Genomic DNA, 27,985 nt, shown 5'->3' on the forward strand with positions numbered 1-27,985 from the left:
GACTGGCTTTCTTCTTTCTGCCCATTTAGAGGCGCAATCAAATCAGAGAAGTGCTATACCTGTGTGATCATAGCGACCACAAGACTAGAAGGCGGGCAGCCCCGCTCCTATATTTTCTTCAGAACTGAAAAGGAAGCTTGCACTAAAAATATTTTGAAGAATTGTCCTCTCCCATTTTTCCAGGGCTATCCCATAAAATGTGGCACGTGCTTTCTTGCTGGTCAGAGCCTCTTTCCTCAATGCTCAAGCCACAATAAATACATTTCCCAGAATTCAGTCACATGTTCCAGCTCCTTCTCAGCTGGGGCAAACACATCAGCCATTTTCTAAGAGGGCCATCTTGCTGTGGCACGTGCTGTGTAGCAGCAGCCCTCCAGATGGAAACTGAAGTCAGCAGACATGGCGGAGAAATTCCACCTTCAGAAGATAAAAAAAACAAAAGCTCCCATGCAAGGAAGAAGTAATTCCAGAGGTCTTGGTGCCTGTAGTCAGTTTACTGACTTATTACCCAAATGCTGGGCAAAAGCAATACTCCACATATGTTATGAAAGAACAAGTGCCAGGCAGGAAAGAGGATCAAGCCAAAGATGTCGGTCATCCTCAAGACTTGGGGTGGAGGGCAATAAGCAAGACCAAAACCTTAATTTGTAGGCAAAGATTATTCACTGGTTATGGATGCAGCTACCAGCGTTTATCAATCCCACAAGACTCTGGAAGAATGCAAATTAGAGCAACTCTTATGCAAGCATTAAATGCTTAATATGTGGTTTGATTCCTAAAAAGAAAGTAGTAACCAAGAAGTCACTTTCAAACTGACAAACACGCTATGAATTTGGGGTATCAGCAACACTGGTGAAGTTTTGTAGTTATGAACACAACACTGGCCATTTGGCAGAATTCACAAAATAGAACTGTATATTAATTTTAAGAGCTAGAAACTTGGTTAGTCTGATCAGATTTAATTCATCTACCATTTAAGGGTTAAATAGACATTTTAATTTATTCATATTTTCTTAATCACAATTTTAAGGTCCACTTTATTCATAAGGTCATCTTGCCTATTTTAGGCATCTTGGTTTTTATCATCAACTGTTCCTTTCATGTTTGAACTATTATAATCTGCTCATTTAGATAAATAGTAAAGAACTGGAAATTTTCTTCTTGGTTTGATTCGTAAGTCAGGGGATTCTGGGAACAGCTGACATTCTGGGATACGGGGAGAACTTCTGAACCTACAGTGGGAGGAACCAGGTGGTTACTCGCAGAATTCTTCTTCCAACCCCCTGAGTGTACCCTTTGATGTGAAATGAGATTTGTTTTCTTATTAAAGCTCTTTCCACACTCTAAGCACTGAAACGATTTCTCCCCTGTGTGGATTCTTTGATGGGATGTAAGGTTATGGCTCCAACTGAAGCTTTTCCCACATTGTAAACATTTGAATGGCTTCTCCCCAGTGTGCGTCCTTTGATGTGAAGTGAGGCTTGAGCTCCGACTGAAGCTCTTTCCACACTCCAGGCATTTGTATGGTTTCTCCCCTGTGTGGATCCTTTGGTGGGAAGTCAAGTGGGCATTCTGATGGAAGCTCTTTCCGCATTCCGAGCAGGTATAGGGTTTCTCCCCTGTGTGGATTCTTTCATGGGAGTTAAGGTCTCTCCTCTGAGAAAAACTCTTTCCACACACAGAGCAACTATATGGTTTTTCCCCTGTGTGGATTCTTTGATGAGAGGTAAGGTTATGGCTCCAACTGAAGCTTTTCCCACATTGTAAGCATTTGAACGGCTTCTCCCCAGAGTGTGTTTTTAAATGGGAAGTCAGGCATTCATTCTGGATGAAGCTTTTTCCGCACTGCAAGCATTTAAACGGCTTCTCCCCTGTGTGGACTCTTTGGTGTGTAATTAGCTTTGCCCTTTGTCGGAAGCTCTTTCCACATTCCAGACATTTAAATGGTTTCTCTCCAGTGTGAATTTTCCAGTGGGCCTTGAGGCTAGACTTCCAACTCAAACTTTTCCCACACACAAGACATTTTCTCTTCTTTTTTCCTTTCTCCATTTTTTCTTCAATTGGAATTTCATAGACATCAACACCATGAGACGTTACGGATTTATTCCTCTTCCTCCTCCCTGACACTTCAGTTTTCCTTTTCTGGTGTTCCACTTCTTTGAATGGGTCTTTTCCCCAGGGCAGCCCTTCTGGTTCAACCTCCTTTTCATTCTCCCATTCATTGCCTGCTAGAAGAGAGAGAATAAAAGGTAACAGCTTGAGGCAGGAATGTAGCCTCAAAATAGGGAACAAACCCCATCAAAGAGACTTGGAAGAGAGGCAGATCTTGCCAGCTATTACTGTGTGAGTCTGTAGTAGTAGGAAAAAAATTGAGCCCACCACACATTAAAGACCAACAAGCTTTACTACAGTAAAACCTGGACAATTTTGTTCATCGTTAAAATGCTGCTGGACTTGAATTTTTAACTTTTACTTAGAGTCTGAAAATGGCCTTTTACTTGATGCCCAGCATGGAGGGGAAAAATAAACTTTGCTCGCTATTCCCTGATATGTCTCAAAGTGGCTTTGGGCAAATTACTCAGACTAGCCTAATTCAGAGGGGCTTCTGGTAAATCCCATGTTCACTGCTCTTAAATTATGAAAGCATGACAAGTAAACAGTGTGAGTACACATGGAAGGGAGCGAGTGGCATAGACCAGCGTCAGAGCACACGGTTTGTGTTCAGAAGTCTCCTGGTTCAATCTCTTGTCACATTCATCTAAAGGTTCTGGTTTGGAACTCTCATGCATGACTACTGGAAAGGAAGCCAAGAGTTGGACCAATAAGATGTTCATATGTTGCATGATTTCTGGTCCTGTATAAACCAGATCATGTATAGATCAGGATACAACAGTTTGGATACAAGAGATCGGTCAGTTCACATTATCACCAATTCACCCATTTGCCTAGCAGGATTTATACCCTGTTTTTTCACAATCGAGTCCTCCAAGCAGTTGACATTTTTTGGAAAAAATACCATTTTAACTTTCCCACACACCACACTAATTTCTGTTATCACAGATCTTGTTACTAGTTATATCATCCGTCTTTACCAATATCTTGTAACCGCTTACTGAAAAAGAACATTACCCTATCAGCCCCCAAAGTCCTGCCACCAAATATTATGCAGGCCCCCAAAAGATAAGCACATGTTTGGGTTTTAAGGCATTTAATTAAGGGGTTTTATCTTTTTTAAACCCTACATCAAAGGGCCAGTTTGGTTTAGTGATTAGAGTGTCAGGTTAGGACCTGGGAGATCTAGGTTCCAATCCCAGCTCTGCCATGGAAGCTTGCTGAGTGACCTTGGGCCAGTTACAGGAACTCAGCCTAACCTACCTCACAGGGTTGCTGTGAGGATAAAATGGAGGAGAATTATGTAAAAATCCCCATTGGGGAGAAAAGCAGGGTATAACTGTAATAAAATAAATAAACAAATAAAATAAAGGCTGGTTAACAGCCATTTTTAAAGGCTGATCAGGGGCTGTTTTGATGCCCCTCTTTTTAAAATGTTTTAAATGACTTGTTTGGTTTGTATATTGATAATCTGTGATTTTTTGGGTTAATTTTATGGATTTCTGCCCTCCCTTACAAGATACCTTCTTAAGCAGGTCTCTGTAGAGGGCAGTATATCATAAAACATAAGAAGAGCCCTGCTAGAGCAGAATAGTTGTTCGGCATCCTGTCCATCTAGCCTCATCCTGTATCAATACCCTAAATAAATAAATAAATAAATAAAATGTTAAGCAAAGCGCTAAGATGAGACAGGAGGGACTCCATTAGAGATTCATGTCGGAAGAGACTAGGATTGTAAAACTGGCTCAGCAGGCCTTGATCAGATGGCCAGAGACTTTTGAATAAAATAATATATGATGTGAATTGGTGAGTTGCCCTATAAAGTTGTAGCCTGTTTCGTTTCAGAGAAGCGTGTCCGAGTCTGTGTGTGTGGAAGGGGGGGGGGACTTACTAAAATTCAGGCGCAGCTTGGCTTAATCACCCCCCACACCCATGGGACTAAAAGCAGACATGACCATGAAGGTCTTCCCTCCCTGCTATTGAGAGTATCTAAATAGCTATATACATCAAATGTTGTTGTTATCTTCTCCTGTCTCTTCCTTCTCTGCTCCAGGTGGGGAAAGGACCAGCCAAGCTCTGCCACATTCTGTGATTGGTGAGCTGTGAGCTGTGTTGTGTGCACATTATTATGTGCACTCTTATTGATCGGTAGTTGTTGGGAGCTGGAGCAGCTGTGTTGGAATAAACCCATTTAACTCACAAATCTTAAAAACGAGTCTGTGCATTTTATTCTCCATCTCTACTTCTACTGGACTTAGAAAGATATGCAGCTGTTACAATTCCATTTAAAGGACGGGTACTCCCTGACTGCAACAAGCATGTGAACACATGGAAACACACAGAAACACATGAATACATGAAGCAGCTATATGGAATCAGGCCCTTCCTTGGTCCATGAAAGTCAATATTGTCTTCTCCAGGGTCTCAGGTTGGGTCTTTCATATCATCTGCTACCTAAGCCTTTCAATTGGAGATGCCGGGGATTGAACTTGGGACTGTCCGCATGCCAAGCAAATGCTCTACCACTGAGCCACAGCTCCTTTCCCTATTGCAAGAAATTCCCACCTCCTGAAAGGGTCCCAGAAGCAGGCAGGAAGAGGTATATACAGGGTGTTGAGACATCACAAGAGTCAAAACTGTGCTTTTTTAAAAAGAAGCATTTGGAAACACCTTAGATCAACTCAGAGAAAGGGAGAACCTTACTTACCCAGAGAGGCCACCATCCCATAATTCTCCTCCATGACTTCCCTGTGTAGGGTTCTTTGGACCGGATCCAGCAGAGCCCATTCCTCCTCGGAGAAACCCACGGCCACCTCCTCAAAGGTCACGGGACTCTGAAAGAAGGAATATTTGGCCTTGACATATAAGGTACCAATCCTTTTCTCTTGAAAGCTCAGTCCGAAAGCCAAGCCAAGGAAAGGCAACTGGCTGCAGGACTCAGCCCTCCACAAGGCAGCCAGTTTGGTGTAGTGGTTAAGAGTGGCAGGACTCTAATCTGGAGAACCGGGTTTGATTCCCCACTCCTCCACTTGAAGCCAGCTGGGTGACCTTGGGTCAGTCACAGCTTCTAGGAGCTCTCTCAGCCCCACCCACCTCACAGGGTGATTGTTGTTGTGGGGATAATAATGACATACTTTGTAAACTGCTCTGAGTGGGCATTAAGTAGTCCTAAAGGGCGGTATATAAATCTAATGTTATTATTGTTGTTGTTGTTGTTATTATTAAGAAGGACTCAAAGTCTTCCAAGCAGGCACCTCTGGTAAACCAAGGAGAAGGTTCTTTTGGGTCCAGGAAGGTGTGTTTGTGTGTGTGCGCGTGAGTGCGTGCATGCATGCATGGGGGGGGGGAGTTGCAGCCAGGACATCCTTTGCTGGGTCTCTTTCCTTACCTGACTTGGAGGTGTAGAAATGTTTTCCACTCCATCACAAAGAAAAGAGGATCTAACAGATACTGCCGGATACATTCCATCACCTGCAAAGTACATGAATGTGGTGGGAAGACCTTTTCACACACAGGTGAGATTTCAGTACATTGTGTGTGGGGGGAGGGTGGTATTGATCATGACTAACAGCCATTAGTAGCCATAGATAGCCCCCTCCTTCATGCATTTGTCCCCTCCCCTTTTGAAGCCTTCCAAGTTGATGGCCATCTTCACATCCTGGGGAAGTGAGTTTCACAAGTTAACTATGCACTGTGGGAAGAAGTACTTCCTTTTTTCTATCCTGAATCTCCTACCCTTCAGCTTCAGTGGATGACTCTAAGTTTTAGTATGCAAGAGAGGGAGAAAAGCCGTTACCTCCACCCACCACAGCATCTTGAGAGCTTTCCCCCTTATGCTCTCTGCACAGAGGCTGCTTCCCTAGTTTGGGCTTTTTTAAACACCCCCCCCTTTCCATTTTTCCTGCTTTTAGATTTTTTTGCAAAGTGGGGGAGGGGGTACCCCCAAGTTTGTAGGAAAATCCTTCTTCTTTCTACATCGTCCCAATCCACAAATATAATTATGGGCAGATAGAGTCATTTTAAAAAAGAAAAGTGACAATTTAATAGTTTTGGTGGGAGGGCTAGCAATTGAAATCCATTTCCTGGTTTGACATTTGCAACTTAATTTCAAGAGTGTCAGCTTAAAAAAGGGGGGGAGGAGACAAGGACTAAACAGAAATGAGGGCAAGAAAGAAAATAGGACCGTGTTGAGAATCAGAAATATTGATGGTGATTTGTGGATCCCAGATTTCTCACTATTTTTTTTGCCAGTCAATCAACTTAAAAGTTATCTTTTTGGAAGTCAGACTTATTTCCAAGTATTCTGTTCAGGTTATGCCAGACATGGGCTTGGTAACTGAGGACATCACAGGAGCAGCTACTCAGTTACTCCCAGCAAGGGTAAAAGCAGTTTAGGTAAAGGGGTAGCTTTTATAGAGCAAGAAACTGGGGAGGGGGGAGTTAAAAGACCTGATCGCTCCCCCCATAGCCTGCTCCTCCTTGAAAAAGTAAACCACAACAGGTGCATTTGCAAAGGAAGTTTAAACTAAACAGGTGTTTAGCTGTAAACTAGCATAATATGCAAGATCCTAGAATATTTTTATTCAATGTGGAATTTACGACGGGAGGTTTAGTTTCCAGTTCCTTTGACTTTGGGGGCATCAGCGAAATGGGTAAACTCTGCTTAAAATAAAGATCTTGGAGTTAAAATCAGTTGATTGTAGAAAAAATCAGACATCATAGGAGAGGCTGGAAACCACAGCCACAGCAACGGGGAAAAGCACAGGGACACATAAAAGGGTAACACATGGATTTCAGGCATCCACAAAAGGCAGGGTCCAAGCAGAGATTTCCCCCAAGAGTCCTTACTCAAAGATGCTTCTTGAGAATTCCCCTCCTGTTTGACCCCCTTCTGCAGCAGCTTCGGCCTGGTACCTAATGGGTCGTTCTCTGCCTCTGGGAAGCCACTGGCCTTTTCCGAAGGCCCCAGGACCTGCAACGGGAATCCCCGGAAGGGAATGCATCAGAAAAGGAACAAGGCAAGCAAAGGGTAGGAGGTTGAAGACATCTCATACTCGACTGCAAGAACAATCTACGCCACTGACTAAGATTGTTGGCATATTTTTCTCTCCCTTCCTCCACTTCTTGAAATTACTAGGATGAAACCCTCTCACCTGTTGATCCTGCTCCTTGGCCTCTGCCTGGCTCAGGAGGAAGCCCTCGGCCAGGGCCACCGCCTGGGAGCTGCTCTCCGGCTCGCATTCCCTGACCCAGCGCTCCATCTCCGGGGGCAGGACGGCCAGGAGCTGCTCCAGGAGCACCAGGTCCAGGATCTCCTTCTTGGTGTGCCTTTCCGGCTTCAGCCACTGGCAGCAAAGACCATGGAGGCGGCTGCAAACCTCTCGGGGCCCCTCGGCCTCCTGGTAGTGGAACTGCCTGAAGTGCCGGCGCTGGACATCTGAGCTGCTGGTTTCTTCACCCAGAGAGTTCTTCTGCATGGAACTTTCCCACAATTCCCCTCTACTCCCAGCATGAAAGGCAAGCTGACCTTGCCATGATATGGAGCCAGATGAGTCTCCCTCTTCCATTTTCGGTCCCTGCTCCGAGGGACCCCCAGCCAGGCCAAAAAATTGACAACTTCTTCTTCTGCCAAGCCCTTTCTCAAGTCGAAAATTGCCCCTCAACTCTGATTTCCTGCAAAGACAACACAAGAGTTGTTTCACATGCAACTTACAGCATTCTAGAGGCTTTTTGACAAGCCCAATGAGAGCCTATTAGCGACCGATGCGTCTCCTGGTAGGAAAGGCAGATGAACTCTGCAACCCAAAGAGAAGCCACAGACCGTTCCTACAGTCCAAATACTTCCTCTGTATTGGGGCGAGGCCTCATCCTTGCCACTGATCTGCCCCCTATATCCCCCCTTTTCTCTCACCCTCCTTTCCCACATAACAATTGCATTCAGATCTTACCCCATGCATATGACTCCTGTTCTGTCACCCAATTGGCTGCCCATCATTTACCAGGCTCAATTTAAGGTTTTTGCTATCACATAGCAAGCCCTTCATGGCCTTGGTCCCGCCTATCTGTGGGATCGCCTCTCCCCCTATGTTCTGCTACTACAGCTTCACTTATCTGTGGGTGCCATCTTGCAAAAGGGCAAAATCAACAACAAACCATACGTGTGTAGTTGCCAGGAGCAAGAGTCCAGTAGCACCTATAAGACTAACAAAATTTGTGACAGGGTATGAGCTTTTGTGAGTCACAGCTCACGTCTTCAGATCACAAATTTTATTAGTCTCATAGGTACTACTGGACTCTTGCTCTTTTCTACTGCCACAGACAGACAAACACGGCTACCCATCTTGATCTACCTTACATTTATTTTTATTATTTATTTATGTCATTTATAGTCCACCTTTCTCACTGAGACTCAAGGTGGATTACGTAGTGTGAGATGAGTACAAACATTATCAAGGACATTTCTATACAGTTACAAGTTTACAGAGACATAGCATTAGCAAGGATCCAATACAATATTGAAGAATTGCTGAAACAGAACGTACTCAATTCCAGGACTGACATTAGGCAGCATGAAGCACAGGAGCACATATTTAAAGCAACAGATAAAATGTAAGGCAACATAGTGGCAAAGTCGATGGTCCCTAACTCATTAGCAAAGCATCTGACACCCCCTCCCTACAATACAGCCCTCCTCCGTTGTTAGACTGGCCACAGGCTCTCCGAGGGCCAAGCGACACATGACGAATGACACTTGAACGGCGTGGATTGAGTGGAGGGCAAGTGAACAGGGAGAAATACACTTGCCGTTCAAGTGTCATTCGTCATGTGTCGCTTGGCCCAGAAACACAATTATTCAAGAGGGCCTTTTTGCATGGGTATAGGAGGGTACTGTACAGAATGGCTTACCTAAATACATACATACATAAAACAAGCAGCGGCAGCAAAATCGAGCAGGAGTCCAGGGATCTTCAAAGACTGAGAAGCTGTCTTTTGGCTTGCTCGCATGCCCTGGGCACCTGCTCGTCCCCCTCTCCAAAGCCCCCAAACTTCTCCACTCTCCCTGCGGCAAAGCAATTCTCCAATAGTCCGAAATGGCTTCTAACAGGCATAGATCTCGCCCGGCGGACGAGATCTTTGCAGGGGGAGAAGAGAGGGTCCCTTGGCACGGCAGGGGGCCTGGGGCTGGGGGGGGCACGCTCGATTGGCCCCCTCAGCCCCTTCTCAAGCGTTGCGTCCTTCGGCAAAGCATCCTTTGTTTGGCCTCTCTTGCACCTTCCCTTCGCGTGAATGCAGCCGGGACTCACCGCGGGCCAGGAGGGGGCCGGATCCTGCGCACGCAAAGCATCAACAAAGGCCGCTTTCCCGCAGGAGCAGGCGGGGCAGGAAGCGGCTCGCCCCCCCCCCCCCCATTCACAGACCCGCTTGCCTTTCGGTCCGTCTAGGAAAGCAGCCGCGCTTCGTTTTAACCCTTAGCTGGGAACCACAGCGAGAAAGAAGCCCCTCTTTCCCTGCTCGGCAAGAAGCTGCGCGGGCATGCGCTCGCTCTGGTCATCGGAAGAGCGGGTACACTGCGCCTGGACATGGAGGTTCCATTCAGGAAGAGAGACAGGGAAACAAAGAGCGATCCAGAGCTGTGGCCAAGGGGGCAGAGCTGCAGCGTGGCGAAGGGCGATAGTGACAGAGGAGTCCTCTTGAGTTAAAACTATGAAATGTCAGACAGGAGTAGGGTTGAAAACAGGCCTGGAGAGAGAGAAAATCCCATCCTTTTAATAGAGACTTAATGTGTGGAAATGGAAAATGTGGGAAATTAGAATCCTAACAAAAACAACAGCATGGGAAAACACGTCATTTTTTAAAAAAAAATTATTTATACCCCACCTTGACCCAAAGCAGCTCCACATCCTTCTCATTTCTTCCGATTTATCCCCACAACAACACTGTGAGGTAGGATAGACCAAGTGTGTGTGGGCAGCCCAAGGCCACCCAGTGAGCTTCCGAGGACGAGCAAGTATTATTATTATTCATTTATAGTCCGGCTTTCTCACTGCGATCCAAGGTGGATTACACAGTGCAAGTGAAAATACAATATAATCAACAGCTTGGAAATTCACTGAGCGAAGAACAATAAGGAACAACTGTTGGAACATTCAGTGAAAGAGATACAGTAGGGTATGGTGGCAGAAAATCTGAAAAATGAGCATAAAGATGAAATCTTTCTGAAACTCATTTACACAGCATATTTAGCAGTGTGGAAACTCCCTATAAAATACATGTCTACATCAGCAGACAGTACCCAACAGAGCAGCATACAGTCCCTGCCCCTAACAATGCATCTCTCTGAGCTACTTCTTAGGAGACAGCCCTATAATACTGCAGTTCGACTGTTATCAGGAGCTAGCATCACTCCCATCCTACAGTCACTCCATTGGCTACCCATCGTTTACCATGCTCAGTTCAAGGTATTGGTTATCACATACAAAGCTCTTCATAGCTTTGGCCCGGCATACCTACAGGACTGCCTCCCTTCCTATGTTCCTCCATGGCAGCTTCGCTCATCTGAACAGGGTCTCCTGCAGGTGCCAGGCTGCACATGGGCAAAATCAACAGCAGCCTGTACACAGGCTTTCTCTGTGGTGGCCCCCTACCCTGTGGAACCACCTGCCTGAGGAGGTCAGGAAAGCCCCCACTCTCCTGGCTTTTTGCAAATGACACAAAACAGAATGATTCAAAAAGGCTTTTTACTCAAATGGGAGGGTTGTATTGTAGGGAGGGGGTCTCAGATGTTTTGCCAATGAGATAGGGATCATAGACTTCACCGCTAGGTTGCCTTACATATTATCTGCTGCTTTAAATATGTACTCCTATGTACTACCTGTGCTTTATATTATCTAATGTTAGTCCTGGAATTGATTATGTTCTGTTTCAGTATTTCTTCTGCTTTGTATTGGATCCTTGCTAATGCTATGTCTTCTTAAACTTATATCTATTTACCCAATGGCATTGTTTATGGAAATGTCCTTGATGCTGATTGTACTAACCTCATACTGTGTAATCCACCTTGAGTCTCAGTGAGAAAGACAGACTATAAATATAATATAATATAATATAATATAATATAATATAATATAATATAATATAATATAATATAATATAATATAATATAATATAATATAATATAATATAATATAATATAATATAATATAATATAATATAATATAATATGGGTAGAAAGCCCTCCTGAATAATTCAGTCTTGCATAGTGTGTAGAAAACCAGGAGAATGGGACCTTTCCTGACCACCTCATGCAGGCCGTGCCATAAGGTGGGGGCTACGGCTACCACAGAGAAAACACGTGTGAGGGCAGCTGTTGATTTTGCCCAACAGCTGGGTGGTATCTGCAGAAGGCCCTGTCCAGATGAGTGAAGCTGCCATGGCAGAACTTGAAGGGGGGGAGATCTGAACCTGGTTCTCCCAGACCCTATTTTGAAACCCTAATGACTACACCACACTGGCTTTCGTACTTAAAACCAGTCATTATTAAAGGAGTATTATCTGACAGCCGCCATCTCTGGCAAATCAAGCCTGTTAAAATGGTGACCTTAAAAAAATAAAATTGATATCAAACATTTTCCTAAATAAATATGTTTTTAATGCCAAACTCCAGGATACCAATGGTACCACTGTTTTGTATTTATTTAGTGCATTTTTACCCAAACTTTTCACCAAGGTCAGGGATGTGCCAATGTACCTCAATCTCCCATTTTACTTTCACAACTGCCCTGTGAGGCAGGCTAGGCTGAGGGACAATCATTGGCCCAAGGTTGCCAGGCAAGCTTCTGTGTTTGAAGCAGGGATTTGAACCTGCTCCCCTCCCCAAATCTTAGTTCAATACTTTAACCACTCTACAACACTGCCTCCACTACAACTGGCAAGTTCTACACAGCCAGTTGGGGAGATTCCCTCAACAAAGCACTGCTGGTTGACCCCCACATCCTGGGTGAGTTCATATGAATGGTGACTATCCTTTTGGTATTTGGGGCCCATATTGGATGAGGGATTTAAAGGTTAAAACCAGAAATTGTGTTTAGGCCTGGAAACCAAAGGAACAAGTAAAGTATTGGTGTTAGACATTTAGATGGGAGTGGGATATTGGTTACATTCTGACTACGACATTCCCCATTACCTGCCATTTGTGGCAGTCTTCAAAGGCCGCCCCTGGAACGAGTGCTGCAGTAATCAAACCCAGCTGTAAAACCAAAACATGTGTGACGGGTCATGTCTGCTTTTTCTAGGAATGGCAACCACTGGTGAACCTTCAACACGTAGAAAACACTCCTGTTGATCTCTGCCATCCATCTCTCCAGGGACAAAGAATAACCCAACTTGCAAGTCTCATTTCCAAGAGGAGAGCTCCCCCATGGGCAACGTGGCTGCAAACCTACTCCCAAGTCAGCTCTGCCTCTATCCTCAGCCATTCAGTTTTGTTTTGAAAGCGTGCAGTACTACTTTTAAGACTGGGGCCCTGAGGGACAACAGGAGAAGAAGCTGTTTTGTTGCCCCTCCCTCTGGAATAATTAAAACGAGGGATCAGCAGGTAGGAAAAGCCTCAGGAAACAGGACAGAGGTGATAAACAGAGTTATACCCTTCTAAGCCCAGTGCCTACCCTGGGCTTACTTAGAAGAATGTAACTCGGTTTAGGCTTGTATGTGTGCGATGTGCCACCAAGTCTCTTTTGACATGGCAATCCTATGAATTAATGACCTTCAAAACAATGTGTTATTATTGACAACCTTGCTCACAAGGGCAGAAAACACATGCGGGGGGAGTGAGAGAGAGCACATTTGGGGCTCAGATCCAGAGGAGTTAGCCGTGTTAGTCTGTAGTTGCAAAATAGTAGAGTCCAGTAGCACCTTTAAGACTAACCAACTTTATTGTAGCATAAGCTTTCGAGAACCACAGCTCTCTTCGTCAGATGCATGGAAGGCATGAAGAAACTGGCCAGAGATATATAGGTGGTGAGGGGAGGGGGGAGAGGGTGCAGGGAGTGAGGGCCATGGAAATGCAGATCAGTTGCAAAAGTCATGAAAGGGGTGGAGTGCATAATCCAGGCTGGGTGGGACCCCTTCCCACCATGGCTGAATCTGAATGGAAGGCCTGAAGGCATTTGGGACTTGGCAGTGGCTGGCATGCCACTCAGTTTGGGGAGGGCCAGGTGATAGTTGGAGAGGAATACTTGCAGCGAGGGACAGGTGGTTGAGAATGAGTGAAACCATAGTATATTTGAATGGAAGGAGGCCAAGAAGATGGGCAGATTGTTTATGGGACAGAGAGGAAGGAGGATTAGGAAGGAATGGCAACTGCAAGGGACGGGACAGAATCTAAGGGGTACATGCAGGGGATAAACAAGGTCAACAGGGAGCAATGGGGAGCGGATATTGGAGGTGCTGTAGGAAGGAGAGCAGAAAAAGAAAGGAAATGGAGGGAGAGAGAGTAAATATAAAGGAGGTAGAGGCTTGAATGGAAAGAGAGGAAGGGGCAGTTCTCAGTGTGGCATCAAAAATGGGGAAGTCGCCCTGGGGATCCTCAGAGCTGGTGTGGATCCAGGAGAGGTAATCGTGTCACTGAAGGTGGGTAGAAGGTGGGTGAGAGGAGGCCTTTACCATGGATGAAGGCAGCCAGCTCTCCTAGTCTCCTCTAAAGGTGTTCAGCACTCAGGTACACAAATGGTAAGCCTGAAAGGCAGGAAGTGAATTCAGGAGGGGGGGGGAGAAAATGGTTTTGTAAGAGGCTGGTGGCAAAGACTCAAGAATTACAGGACGAGTCTTCCGAGAAAGCCACGGAACCAGCAAAGGATAACAAAGACAGCAAAAGGCATACTGATATTTTTGCACCACTTTTATTCCAAGCATATGCATCTCGAATCATCATCCGGGGCTCAGATCACAGGGCTGTGAAACGCCCGGACAGATACACAAGGCTGACAAGAACTCCGGCAACGAAGAGGGTCAGACTAGTGACTGCCCCCCCACCAATGAACTATTAAGACTGACACAGCATAACACATCCAGGGTTTTTTTTAATGTTAGAGAGTGGCAGGCCTTCTGGAATCCCCCTTTTTCCTGGGTCAAGAACAACAGCAACAAAGCTCCCTCCCCAGTTCCTAAGAAAGGTACTGGAGACTGACTGTACTCCTTGGCATCTTCCCCCCCACCAGACCACTTTTGAGAAAGGCAAAGTCCTAGAAATGCAGAACATGACCAATTATTCTGGTATTTGGTCATTAGAAAACCATTTTCCTCTTGGGGATCCAGCCGGGAGATCCTTTTCCAGTTCTACAGATTGAATTAGGAGAATTGCCTTCTGGATGGCTTTGTCTTTATTTTTAAGAAGAACCAAAAGGAAATGTCTACTTTTCGTTTTCCAAGCATTTGTAGAAAAACATTTGAGGTCACAAATCGAGGGGGGAAAGCCGCTTGGGAACACGGCTTCTTTTTCTTACTCTCCTCTTTAATTTTAAAAAGAACAATGAGTCTGGATCAGTACCCCAGCCTTGTGGTTGAAAACTGCACAGAGTGGCATGCAATTTTGGTTTTTAAATCACTGCAGAGAAATCTTTGCATATGAACGTACACCATAAAATTGGAAAACAATACAGTCCACTATTGCACAAAGCACGGTTCAGGAATCCAGCCTTCAGCCAAATATTAGTTTCAGTCAAACAGACAAAATGCACAGAAACATACGAATAGCTTACTTTTTCCAGTAAAAAAAGATTGCAATATTAACAGAATAATTAAATTTATTATAAGTTCTAACTCCAAACCTTGTTTTCCATTTTTTTCCATTTTTTCTTCCTAACAGCCTAACAAAACGTAGAATAGTCATTGTCATTTATATTTCAGGAATACCAACCTCCAAAGTTTTTACCCTAATCTTTTTTTCTTTTTTTTTAAATTATGCCTAAAGTCTACATTCTTGGTGATAGTTCCACCATCAGTTTCCAGAGATTATTTCTCAACATATAGCTTCCAGGCCAGAGTCTGTTCCTCAAAGACTTCCCATGAATTGTATCAAAATAAATGTTTGTGTTTTTTTTAAGGTGCTTAAAGCTCGTCTGCTATTATCATAGATTGCTTCCCTGGACATCATGTACACAAACACACTCTGCCTTGAATGATGCACACATTTTCAAGATAAACTATCTTGCACTCCTTACTGGGGCTTTGCTATAGATCTCTGGAATTTATGTCAATGGCAAAACTCACTTTACTGATTAGGGGAAAGACATTAGTTACATTTTTGACTGAATGGAAACCATTTATAGACTTTTAACACGAAATGGATAATAAGGACTTGATGACATCTGGATTTATGGATTAAGAATAATAAACAATAGAAAAAAGGGCTCTTATGTTTAACTTAGAATCAATGAGACTCTGAAAATGAACTATATTTGTGGCGGAGAAAATTGGAACTCAATCTGTAGTTTAGTTTAAGAGTTTTTTTTTAATGTATTGTTAGTGTGTCTTTTTTTTTTAGAATGTTGGTTTTTTATCTTCTTTGTTTGTTTTCTATAGCTTTTATGTTATTGTTTATAGTCCAAATAAAGAAAATTCCATGCTATAGATCTCTGGATGAGAGCCAAAGTGGACGCAGCAGTGAAGCACTGAGAAGATGATTTCTAGTTTAACTTCAAGACTATAAACAGCTCCCATGCAGAGCCAGAAGGAGATTTGGAAGTTCATTATGACCCAATATCCACTGCAAATGGAATGGCATGTTACTTGAAGTTTGGGATAGAACAGTATTCCATTTCTGTCATGAAATATCAGCCGACAGACAGAAAACGTGACTGTGTCAAAGACGGTGTCAATGCCAGAAATAAGGCTTGCATCAACAGACTAGGGGAAAAAAATCTGATCTAAATAGTCAGTTTTCAGCGAAAGGTGTCAAACTTGGATGCATGCTCCCCATAAGGCTATTTGGAAATAGTGTGAAAGTAGGTTCATTGAAGTTGGATTGTTCCATATTCAAAATAATAAATCCTGTCAGATTTCTCTTGTGTCTGATCAGAGTCTGGGGCCGTGGGACCCTTCAGCATCCCCTTTTCTTGGTTCAGGTGTGCATGAACCTCAGAATTCGAAAAGCAGAGGAGGGAGGTGGCTGCTGGTGGTGATTGTTGCCCTCTCCCTCAGCTCCTTGGAAGTCGTCAGTCCCACCATCCTTGCCCTTCCCTGGGCTGGTCTGATAAAGAATGGTCCAAGAGTGGAGAGAGACTGCACTCCCCCAATGCCCTGTCTTCAAGTGTGGGCCCAAGGTGAGTGACAGGAATCTTGGCCAATGGCCTCCCTTGCTAGCCCTCCCTTCTCTTCCCTTGCCCTCCTCAGAGGATATAAGAGCCTGCTCTGCCTGCCTGCCCAGCCCCTGGCTGCTGCCGGGCTACACTTCTGGTCTGTTCCCAAGTGCAGCCTGCTGCCTGAGCCCTGCCTTTCTCCTGAATCCTGGGTGGGCCTGCAAGAAACAGTCAAGAAATCACTTTTGACACCAGCAATGATACCAGTTTAGGTACCATCAATACACACGCCATAGGAAAAATCTAGGCCAATCTGATAAGAACTGACAAGGTACAGAGGAACAATAAAGTAACAGGAATTGATATTAATGTCAAAGGAAGCAAGAAACAGTGCTGATCGTATTAGGTTAAAGTATTCTATCAATGACTTCTTTAGTTAAATTGAAACTTCTTCCTTTGTTAATCAGATTAACATTTTTTTAAAAAATGGCGCTTTAAAGTCTCGTTCATAAAGTCGCTGTGTTATTACTTTTTCAACAGTTTATTTATTTCCAATCAAGCATTTCATGTTTGAACTACTATAAATTCCTCATTTAGAAACATAGGAAAGAACTGATAACTTCCTACTTGACTAGATTCTTGGTTCACAGGGTTCTGGGAACAGACTGCATTCTGGGAAATGGGAAGAATATCAGAACTGAGAGGGGGAGGAACCAACTGATGTCTAACTGGCTCCTTCTTCCAACACCCAGAGTTTATTCTTTGATGTGAAATGAGATTCTCTTTAGCACTAAAGCTTTTTCCACACCCTAAGCATGGAAATGATTTTTCTCTAGTGTGAATATTTTGATGTACCTTTAGGCCTGAGCTCTGGCAGAAGCTCTTCCCACATTCCAGGCACTTATATGGTTTCTCCCCTGTGTGGATTTTTTCATGTGATGTAAGGTTTATCCTGTGACTGAAACTTTTCCCGCATTCTGAGCATTTAAATGGTTTCTCCCCTGTGTGGATTCTTTGATGTGACCTCAGACCTGAGCTGTGACAAAAGCTTTTCCCACACTCCAAGCATTTATATGGTTTCTCCCCTGTGTGGATTCTTTCATGAGAAATAAGGTTTATCTTCTGATTGAAATTCTTCCCACATTCCAAGCATTTATACGGTTTTTCCCCTGTGTGGATTCTTTGGTGATTAATTAGCTTTGCCTGTGCAAAAAAGCTTTTCCCACACTCCAAGCATTTAAATGGCTTCTCTCCAGTATGAATTCTTTGATGTGAACTAAGAACTCTACTCTGTGAGAAGCTTTTCCCACACTCCAGACATTTATATGGTTTTTCTCCTGTGTGGATTCTGTGATGCGAAGTAAGATCTCTGCTCTGATAGAAGCTCTTCCCACACTCCAGGCATTTATATGGTTTCTCTCCTATGTGGATTCTTTGATGTGAAGTAAGGTATCTACTCTGTGAGAAGCTCTTCCCACACTCTGAGCATTTAAATGGTTTTTCCCCTGTGTGAATTTTTTTATGTCTAATAAGATCTGCGCTCTGAGTGAAGCCTTTTCCACATTCCAAACATTTAAATGGTTTTTCTCCAGTGTGGATTCCTTGATGTCTAATGAGACCTGTGCTCTGCGTGAAGCATTTCCCACATTCCAGGCATTTAAATGGCTTCTCCTTTGTGTGGGCACTTTGATGCAAAGTAAGCTTTACACTCTGGCTGAAGCTCTTCTTATGTTCCAAGCGTCTGTATGGTTTCTCTCCTGTGTGGATTCCTTGGTGTCTAATGAGATACGCACTCTGACTGAAACTTTTCCCACACTCCAAGCATTTAAATGGTTTCTCGCCTGTGTGAACATTTTGGTGTGTGATTAGTTTTGTCCTCTGGTGAAAGCTTTTTCCACACTCTGAGCACTTATATGGTTTTTCCCCTGTGTGAATACTTTGATGCAAGCTAAGAGTTGTGCTCTGACTAAAACTCTTTCCACATTCTAAGCACTGATACGGTTTCTCACCAGTGTGAATCCTTGCATGTGATATAAGGTGTGTTGTTTGTCTGAAGCGCTTTCCACACTCCAGGCATTCATAGGGTTTCTCTCCTGTGTGAATTCTTTCATGGGAAATAAGGTTTATCTTCTGTTTGAAACTCTTTCCACACTCCAAGCATTTGTGTGGTTTCTCCTCCATCTCAACTCTCTGGTGTTTTTGAAGGCTTAATGAACAAAGTTGATCCATCTTGCCATCTGTGCTTTTAAGCGATTTATCCCTCTTGTGGACTGTTAGATGTCTTGCTAGATTGAGCCTCTCGCTAAAGCTCTTCCCACACTCTAAGCAATTGTATGGTTTGTCCCCTTTGTGGATTCTTTGGTGTCTAAATAGGCTTGGGCGGTGACTGAAGCTTTTCCCACACTCTGAGCAAATATATGGTTTCTCACCTCTATGGATTCTTTGACGGGAACTAAGTGTTGTGCTTTGACTGAAGGTCCTTCCAGACTCCAAATATTCATATGGTTCATCTCCTGTGTGGCTTCTCCAATGAGCCTTCAGGCTTAGCTTATGGCTGAAGCTTTCCAAATCAACAGTTCCTTTCTTCTTTTCCTGATCCTCATCTGTTCTCTCCTGGACTGGAAAGTCATGAAAGTCACCACCCCAAGAAGGAAAGGATTCGTTCTCTCCTGTTCCAGTTTCTCCTCTGTCCTCTTTCCTTTTTTGACATCCAGCTCTTTCAAATAACAGTCCATGAGGATCACTCTTATTTTCTCCTCCCCAGTCTGTTGAAATAAAGGGGGGGGGGGCAAGGGGAGGTTGATAAGGAAAAAAGAAGCTTCACATCAGAGAACTAAGTCCAACTATTCTTTCTTTATTCCCATTAAAATCATCTGTAAAGAACAGTAGCTTTTCAAATCTGCTCTTCCTGTACAAAGACTGAATAAAGCACATTACAAACACAAGTCAAGATGCAGCCAATAAAAGAGCAATATAGTTTTTTAAAAATTCCCTCCTATAATAAATCCATCATCGATACACCTAATATTAAAGCCAAAATCAAACTCCAGTCCCTCAGAATGGCTTCAAGACTTTATTACAGAGTTCTGCTTATTTCTCTAAGTAAATTTATACCCTACTTTTCTACCCTCATCATCTATGAAAACATACATACTAAAAACACATCTTAAAAGAAGAAGTAGGCACAGAGGGGTGACACACAGCAATAGTCCAAAAATGGTTCTTATGTAGCATTTGGAATCCATCTGGAATTGCCAGCTATCCTCTGCATCTAGAAGAGTGAGGGGGCCTGGGGCAGGCCGAAAATGGCTGGTGTATTTTGAGCTTGCTAAGGCTGTGCTGAGTTTAGGGCTGGGGAAGGAGCCAAAAACAGTGACTTGCCAGGCTGCGTTAACAGGAGCTTTCTCCTCTTACAATTGTTCTGGCAGTAGGGTTGCTAGCTCTGGGTTGGGCAATTGGGGGTGGAGCCTAGAGTGGGTGGAGTTTGGGAAGGGGACGGACCTCCATGGGGTATCGTAGACTTCACCCTTCACAGGAACCATTTTCTCCAGGGGAACTAATCTCTGTTGCCTGGACATTAGGTGTAATTCCAGGAGATAGCCAGGCTCTGCCTGGAGGTTGGCAGCCTTAGTGGAGAGGTGGCACTTCAGTCTTCTAAACGAATCAATACAAAGCAGACATGTTTTTAAAAATCTGGAAGGAGCCAATGGAAGGGCTGCTGAGAGGAGTGAAAGCCAATCAGGAAACAGGAGGCTTTAAATCCTGTCCTCCATGTTCTGAGGTGATTTTCAAAGGGAAAAACCCTCAGGAGAGGGAAAGAGTAGGATTGCCAACTCCAGGGTGGGAAATTCCTGGAGATTTAGGAGTGGATCCTAGAAAGGGACATCACTGGAGTATAATGCCATACAGTCCACTCATTTCCAAAGCTGCCATTTTCTCCTGGGGAACTGATAGCCATAATTTGGAGATCAGTTGCAATTCCAGGAGATCTCCAGGCCCCACATGGAGGTTGGGAACCCTTTCTGCCAGGCTTGTGGAATGGGCTTTTAGAGGGCCTGAGCTTCCTGCCTGCTGTATTGGAGGGGGGGGAGTTCATCATGTGGGAAGAAGATGAGCAAGTTCCAGTTTGCAACACACACACACAGACGTAGGCGCAAACATATCCTTCTACCCTGGGATGGGGCTTGGCATCTTGCCCCCAGATACCAAGCACTTGCAGCAGTGCATGTACGGGGGTAACAGCACACACTGCTGTCCTGAATGGCCTGAGGTGGTCTACTCAGAAGCAGGTCAAGGAACAAAGCAGTGGTTCATACCCTCCTACAACAGCTGGTGGGGAGGGTAAAGCAGAGAAGCTGGCAGTGGAAAAGTTCAGGGAACACACTGAGGTATCAGATCTATATCTCAGAGCTGCCTGCGGCAGCACTCCCCTTGAGGGCGACCATGAATGCCTGCCCCAGTGTTTCATGGCTTGGGGGAAAGGGCCCTTATCCCTCTCCCAAACATTTGGGCTGGGGGGAAGTCAGACAAGATCCATGAATCCTCAAAGCAGAGATGGCCAGGAAGTTCTCCCCTGGAGGAGGCCTGGCTGCACCAAGTACACCCTGGAGGCAGAACAAAGAACTTCCGCCGTTATATTACTTGTTGCCTTATCATCACCATCAACATCGACATCATCAAAGATTCTCAATGAAACAAAATTTGTTCTGCATCAATAAAGTTTTAAAAAGGGTAAAGGTAGTCCCCTGTGCAAGCGCCAAGTCATAACTGACCCATAGGGGGACGTCGCATCACGACATTTTCTTGGCAGACTTTTTACGGGGTAGTTTGCCATTGCCTTCCCCAGTCGTCTACACTTCACCCCCAGGAAACCGGGCACTCATTTTACCGACCTCAGAAGGATGGAAGGCTGAGTCAGCCTTGAGCTGGCTACCTGAACCCGGCTTCTGCCAGGATTGAGTCAGCCTTGAGCCGGCTACCTGAACCCAGCTTCCGCCAGGATCGAACTCAGGTCGTGAGCAGAGCTTGGGCTGCAGTACTGCCGCTTCCCACTCTGCGCCACGGGGCCCTTGCCGTAAATAAAGATACAGCCCTTTATTTACCATACAACGTTACATGGTTCTTTTGCTTCTTGGCCGTGCAGAAACTGGTTTACATCAACCAGGGGAAGAGGACCTCTTACCCAGGGAGGCCAGACTCCTGCGGTTCTCCTCCATGACCTCCCCGTGCAGTGCTTTCTGGCCTGGGTCCAGCAGAGCCCACTCCCCCTCTGAGAAATACACAGCCACCTCTTCCAAGGTCACGGGATCCTGAAAGGAGGAGGAAACATTCTGCCATCTCAGATGACATAACCTTCTCTTCCGAGCTCAGAGCTGAGAATTTCTATAGTTACGGATGGGGTAGAGAAAGTAGAGAAAAGAGGGAGCTTTTTCTCACTCCCCCATAAGAGAAGAACTCAGGGGTACCTCCATGCCCTTTTTGCCCTCCGGGACAACAGGCTGGCTGCTGTGTGAGGCAGGGCGCTGGACAAGATGGGCCACTGGTCTGATCCAACAGGGCTCTTCTTAGGAACATTCTTGCAGATTCAAACTTTCACGAGCCTTGCTCTGGTTTTGTTTTTATTTTACTTACAAAATTTACACCCCACCTTTCTGCCTAATCAGGGCCACCAAGACCCAAGGGAGAAGAGATGGACTCTCCCAGGGAGATGCAGAGGCCTGGGAACAGCTGCTCCCTTGCCTGCTTCCTTCTCGCTCCTTCCGTACCTGGTCCGGTCGCGCAGAAAATGTTTCCATTCCCTCACAAGGAAGAGAGATCCCACTACGCCTCACCGATCTGACGCCATCACCTGCGAGGAGGTGGAAAGATCTGTTACCCTTTTCTATTTTTAATACACGGTATAGATTTCAGTTCCTTATGTAAGGGGAAAAGATCTCCCCGTATGGATTCTTGGATAGAAACCAAAATGCCGACTTGGATTTATTTCTCCAATATGTTTCACTCTCAGCTTCCCATAAAGCTCAAGGTGGCTAACAACCTAAAAATGGCCTCACTTGGCTCTGCTTTTTCACATGAGATGAGTTTCTTCTTCCCAGATGCAAGTGCTGGAACATAACACTCTCAAGAATCAAACCGCACACCTGCCTGCATCCAACATCAAAGGACAGCATGATGGGCTACAGCATTGTTTATGGAAATGTTCTTGATATTGACTATACTAATCTCACATTGTGTAATCCACCTTGAGTCTCAGTGAGAAGGGTGGACTATAAATGACATGAATGAACGAACGAACGAATGAACGAACGAATGAATGAACGAACGAACGAATGAACGAACGAATGAATAAGATCTGAACCTGGAAAACCTGCTTCCCTTCCACTTCATTTTATAACTTTTGGTAACATCTGCCTGACGAAGGGTTCTGAAGGACTCAAAAACTTGCACAATGTTTTGTGTCATTTGTGTTGGCCTCAATAAAAGCATTATGTGGATTTTCTTACTTTTTCTAATTTCAATCATCGAGCAACATACATGAATGCCTGGAGTCTGCTGCTGAAGTTAAGCTTTGCAATATGGCAGGTGTCACAGTAGGGTGGATTCAATAAAAACAACAACAACAACACTGTGCTTATATACCACCCTTCTGGACAGTTTAGTGCCACACTCAGAGCAGTGAACAAAATCAGTGCTATTATTACCCTCAAAATTCAGCTGGCGAGCTGGGGCTGGGAGGAGTGGCTGACCCAAGGCCACCTGCTGAGCTCATGGCAGTAGTGGCAGTCGAACCAGCAGAGTGTTGGCTCAGAGCGCAGCCACTTAACCACTATGCTACAGCAGCTCACCAACCACCTCCCAAGGAGACTTCTTTTTACTTAAGCATCTCTTCTGTCAACAAAAGAGCCACGTAACTTGGCAGAAGGCTTCTTATACCGGAGGCAGGTTTCCAACTTTGCTCATGACAGCAGAACGATAGAGGTAATATCTAGCCCAGTAGAATTTTAAAAGCATATATCTTATTAGGCATGGGCTATTTCGTCGACCCCAGGATCAGTTTGGCCTCCCAATGTCCGAGCAAGAGAAGTGGGGCTGAAGGACCAAGAGGAACGATCTTGGGAAGCTGGGAGAATAAATGGCCAGTAAACTTGATAGGCAGGACTGAGAGGGATCTTTACAGCTTCTGTGATGCAGAATTGGGGAGGATTTCCTTACTTTCAGTGCATCAATTAATATGTAAGTTTAAATGGAAGAGGACGTGGTCCGAGACTTCTGCCTTCCACTATGGAATCTTGGGATATCTCTGAACCAGTGCAGAGGCTGCAGGAGAAAGTCCCCCCAACTCCGAAAAACCACGAGCAACCACCAACATACAAAGAACACAAGAGGGGAAGAAATGAATTTCAGGCATGCATGCAAGAGGGAAACCCAGGTGCGATACTCCCCCACCCCCCACCCCCCATTCATCCTCACCCATCGCTGCAGCTCCCAGGTCACTCTTTGGCATGATTCCCTGGCACAGCAGCTTCTCTCTGGGGTGCAACGGTGCCTCCTCCATCTTTCCTGATGGCTCTGGTACCTGAAAGTGAAGCGTGTAAGGAAACATAATAAAGGGACCAGAAACTAAATGACATGTCAAGGACCCTAGGGCACAACTAGTGCTTTTTTAAAAAATGCTTTTTCTCCCTTCCTCCACCTCCTGGAGTCACCAGGGTGAAACCTTCTCACCTGCTGCTGCTGCTCCTCGCCCTCTGCCTGGCTCAGGAGGAAGCCTTCTGCCAGGGCCACCGCCTGGGAGCTGCTCTCCGGCCCGCATTCCCTCACCCAGCTCTCCATCTCCGGGGGCAGGACGGCCAGGAACTGCTCCAGGAGCACCAGGTCCAGGATCTCCTTCTTGCTGTGCCTTTCAGGCTTCAGCCACTGGCAGCAAAGATGGTGGAGTTGGCTGCACGTCTCTCGGGGCCCCTCGGCTTCCTGGTAGCAGAAGTGCCTGAAGCGCTGGCACTCTCCGTCTGAATTGGTGGTTTCCTCAGTCAGATATTTCCGCATGGTTCTTACCCAGAATTCCCCACTCCTCCCAGCCTTGATGGCATGGGGGCTTTTTCCTGACTGAATGTCAACTGAGTCTTGTTTTTCCATTTGGGATCAGAGGCAGTGCAAACGGTAACAACGAGCTGATTCCGTGTTCTGTTGATTTCGTTCCCAATGTCAGAATTGCCCCAGATGGGAAGGCTCGAATTTCCTGCCAAAGTTTAAGCAAGAAGTTGTTCTGTGTCTGCATGATTGAGGCAGGAAAATATTTTACTAGCAAAAGAGGTCAAATCCTATTAATGCCGGAGCTCCCCTCTCTTGGAAAGGTGAATGGCTGCCAAGGTCCAGGGAAAATTGTTCAGGAGGGCATTTTTTACAAAGGTAATAGGGCTGAGTTCGATCCTGGCAGAAGCCGGGTTCAGGTAGCCGGCTCAAGGTTGACTCAGCCTTCCATCCTTCTGAGGTTGGTAAAATGAGTACCAGGTTTCCTGGGGGGAAAGTGTAGACGACGGGAGAAGGCAATGGCAAACCACCCCATAACAAAAAGTCTGCCAAGAAAACGTAGTAATGCGACGTCCCCCCATGGGCCAGTAATGACTCAGTACTTGCACAGGGGACTACCTTTACCGTTAACAGGGCTATACTATAACGGAATGCTTCGGGAAGGTGCTTAAATAAAGGGAAATGGACTATATCACTATGTATAATATGTATTATCTATTTGTTGTATGTCTTACCCCTGCTCCTGTTCATGGAACAGCCTTTTCTGCATTATCTAACATTTCATGTCTAATACTTACGCTCTGTTTCTGATTTTGGTAATCCAAGTCCTTTACGTTGCTTGTTAGACACCTCATCCCATCGATTGCATTGACTTACGCAGTAATGTTAGTGAGAAAGATGGACTATAAATAAAGGAAATAGAACAAAATAATATTTTGATCTTTGTACAGATATTTGTACCCTGCTTTCCCCCCAATGGTATCCAAAGCAGCTTACAACATTGTTCTCCTCTCCTTCATTTTTCCTCACAACTGCCTTGTGATGCAGGCTAGGCTGAAAGGGAGTAACTGGCCCAGGGTCACTCAGTGAGCCTGCAAGGCAGAGTGGGAATTCGAACACAGGTCTCCCTGATCCTGATCTAACGGTCTGGAAGGGAGGTTGCAAAACCCTCCTCAGATGGGGCTCCCAGATCCTTTATCCTTTTCATTGGTTGGATCCTCCCAAGCTTCTCTCTCTCATGCAGTCCCCCTCCCTCAAAAGCCACCTCTGCTTCCCTGTTTTCTTCAGCTCCCAAACCTCTCCTCCCCGCACCTACTTTGTCAGGGAAACAATGTCCACCTGCTGAAATCTTCCAGAACTGGAGACATTTTTGCAGAGGGGAGAGGAGATTGTCTCTGATGGGGGTAAGGTTGGGAAATTCCTGAAGATGTGGAGGCGGAGTCTGGGGAAGGTTTGGGAGGGCAGGGACCTCAGTGGGGTATAATGCTATAGAGTCCACCCTCCAGAGCTGCCCTGTCCTCCAGGGGACTGACCTCTGTAGCCTGGAGGTGCGTCATAATACTGGGAGATCTCCAGGACTCACCTGAAGGGTGGCACCCTGAATGGGGGGACAGGGTCTCATGAAGGAACCCCAGATGCATCAGTTGCATTACGACCCCCCCCCTCTACAGGCTCTGGTGCATTTAATGGGGGGGGGGGTTGCTATCTTCTCAACCTGTCCCCAAACAAGATCAGCCTGCCTTTGTCTGAGCTCCCTCCAGTCACCGGCTGGGTTTCTTCTGCTCCTTTTCCCCATGAAGGCTTCCCATCCCCTCCTCAATTTCCTGCTTGCCCCCCCCCATACGCTCTGCCCCAAACTGTACCTGAGACTCACCTGCCCCAGGCTCCCCCAAAGGACCACCGGCCCCCCACTCGCCTGGGAGAATCAAAGACTACTTTCCATAGTGGGGGGAGGGGGAGGCAGGACAGGAAGTGACCCTCGTCCCCCATTCGTTCACAAAAGTCCTCTTCCACGCGGCCTCTCTAGGAATATAGACTCGCTTCTCTTTAAGCCTTATATCTGAGTCTCGCCGGACACAACAACAGGGGGCGTCCCTCGTAGCCCGACCCAAAGCGTTTACACTGCAGCTCTGACTCCATACTCAATCACTGGGAATACTTTCCAAAAATTACTGCATCTGATCTCCAGACTGGTCTACAGAGATCAGTTCCCCCCGGAGAAAACCACATCTCTGGAGGGTGGAGCTCTATGGCATTCTCTCCCACTTAGGACACGCCCCCCTCCCCAGGAATGTCCCTATTCAGGGTTGGCATCCACGTTTCTCCCCCTCCCAAGAAGCAGAAATCAGGCAGTTGCATCTTTCCCTGGGTTGAAGAGGTCGTGCTTTGACTGCCCTGTTGAACTTCTGCCTGCTGTGTAAATCTCAGAACCATGGATCTCCTGCTGGAAAAAAATAAATAGCATCCCTTCCTACCAACTCTGCTTGGTCCTGCAATCAAAATGTAACATGTTGATCATCACCAGGTTCCCTAGAGAGGCGGCAGAGACCTTTTTCAAATAAATAAAATGATTAGTCTGTCAGAGTCCTTATCCCACCCTTGTGATCTCACAAGTAACTCTCAACAGTTAGTTGTTGTGGGTTTTCCGGGCTGTATTGCCGTGGTCTTGGCATTGTAGTTCCTGACGTTTCGCCAGCAGCTGTGGCTGGCATCTTCAGAGGTGTAGCACCAAAAGACAGAGATCTCACAGTGTCACAGTGTGGAAAAGATGTTGGCAGGTCATTTATATCTACTCAGGAGGGGTGGGGTTGAGCTGAGTCATCCTGTAAGTTTCCCAGGGTGTGGAATGCTAATGGCAGGATGCTTCACTGTATCCTGAGGAGGTTCTTTTGCATATGGATTGGTGCTTGATGTGCTAATCTTCTCCGCAGGGCTATTGTCGGGTGTAGAGTATTTTGTTAGCCTGGTGTTTTTCAGAACTGGAAACCATGCTCTGTTCATTCTTAAGGTTTCTTCTTTCCTGTTGAAGTTTTGCTTATGCTTGTGAATTTCAATGGCTTCCCTGTGCAGTCTGACAAAGTAGTTGGAAGTGTTGTCCAGTATTTTGGTGTCCTGGAATAAGATACTGTGCCCTATTTGTGTTAGGCTATGTTCAGCCACTGCTGATTTTTCGGGTTGTCCAAGTCTGCAGTGTCTTTCATGTTCTTTTATTCTTGTCTGGATGCTACGCTTTGTGGTCCCGATGTAAACTTGTCCACAGCTGCAGGGTATACGGTATACTCCTGCAGAGGTGAGGGGGTCTCTACTGTCTTTTGCTGATCGTAGCATCTGTTGTATTTTTCGGGTGGGTCTGAATACTGCTTGAAGGTTATGCTTTTTCATAAGCTTTCCCATCTGATCAGTAATTCCTTTGATATATGGCAAAAACACTTTTCCTGTAGGAGACTGTTTTTCCTTGGTTGTTTGATTCATCCTGGGTTTGATTGCTCTTCGGATTTCATTTCTGGAGTAGCCATTTGCCTGAAGTGCGTGGTTTAGATGATTAATTT

At 45.4% G+C, this 27,985-nt stretch overlaps 2 protein-coding genes across 2 annotated transcripts in view; both read right to left on the bottom strand.

The window, feature by feature from the left end:
• LOC129327106 (zinc finger protein 420-like) overlaps window positions 1–9,459 on the bottom strand; it is a 38,907-nt gene extending 29,448 nt beyond the window's left edge. The window contains exons 1-6 of the mRNA XM_054975542.1: window positions 9,417–9,459; window positions 7,266–7,785; window positions 6,961–7,084; window positions 5,501–5,583; window positions 4,820–4,946; window positions 1,281–2,228 (exon numbers count right to left, since the gene is read on the bottom strand). Of these exons, the coding sequence (XP_054831517.1) occupies window positions 1,281–2,228; window positions 4,820–4,946; window positions 5,501–5,583; window positions 6,961–7,084; window positions 7,266–7,785; window positions 9,417–9,457 (1,843 nt within the window). The 5' untranslated portion in view covers window positions 9,458–9,459. The remainder of the gene's footprint in view (window positions 1–1,280; window positions 2,229–4,819; window positions 4,947–5,500; window positions 5,584–6,960; window positions 7,085–7,265; window positions 7,786–9,416) is intronic.
• A 6,507-nt stretch (window positions 9,460–15,966) lies between these two features.
• Window positions 15,967–26,384, bottom strand: LOC129327049 (zinc finger protein 420-like). The gene is made up of 7 exons (XM_054975470.1): window positions 26,311–26,384; window positions 25,235–25,339; window positions 24,132–24,645; window positions 23,877–23,982; window positions 22,172–22,254; window positions 21,589–21,715; window positions 15,967–19,171 (listed from the first exon to the last, which is right to left on the bottom strand). The coding sequence occupies exons 3-7, from the start codon at window positions 24,540–24,542 to the stop codon at window positions 16,971–16,973; spliced, it is 2,928 nt and encodes a 975-aa protein (XP_054831445.1). The 5' UTR covers window positions 24,543–24,645; window positions 25,235–25,339; window positions 26,311–26,384; the 3' UTR covers window positions 15,967–16,970.
• Window positions 26,385–27,985: the final 1,601 nt, after the last annotated feature.

This window comes from Eublepharis macularius, chromosome 4 (assembly GCF_028583425.1).
Source record: "Eublepharis macularius isolate TG4126 chromosome 4, MPM_Emac_v1.0, whole genome shotgun sequence".
In the NCBI taxonomy this organism is placed as follows: domain Eukaryota; kingdom Metazoa; phylum Chordata; class Lepidosauria; order Squamata; family Eublepharidae; genus Eublepharis; species Eublepharis macularius.

What these genes read in the sequence shown, in the direction of transcription:
- LOC129327049 (XM_054975470.1), bottom strand. Translation starts at nt 24,542, where the DNA reads ATGGAAAAACAAGACTCAGTTGACATTCAGTCAGGAAAAAGCCCCCAT. An exon ending in CCTGGGAGCTGCAGCGATGG is followed by an intron (nt 22,255 to 23,876) that starts GTGAGGATGAAT and finishes ACCTCCTCGCAG; the next exon opens with GTGATGGCGTCAGATCGGTG. An exon ending in TTTCTGCGCGACCGGACCAG is followed by an intron (nt 21,716 to 22,171) that starts GTACGGAAGGAG and finishes TCCTCCTTTCAG; the next exon opens with GATCCCGTGACCTTGGAAGA.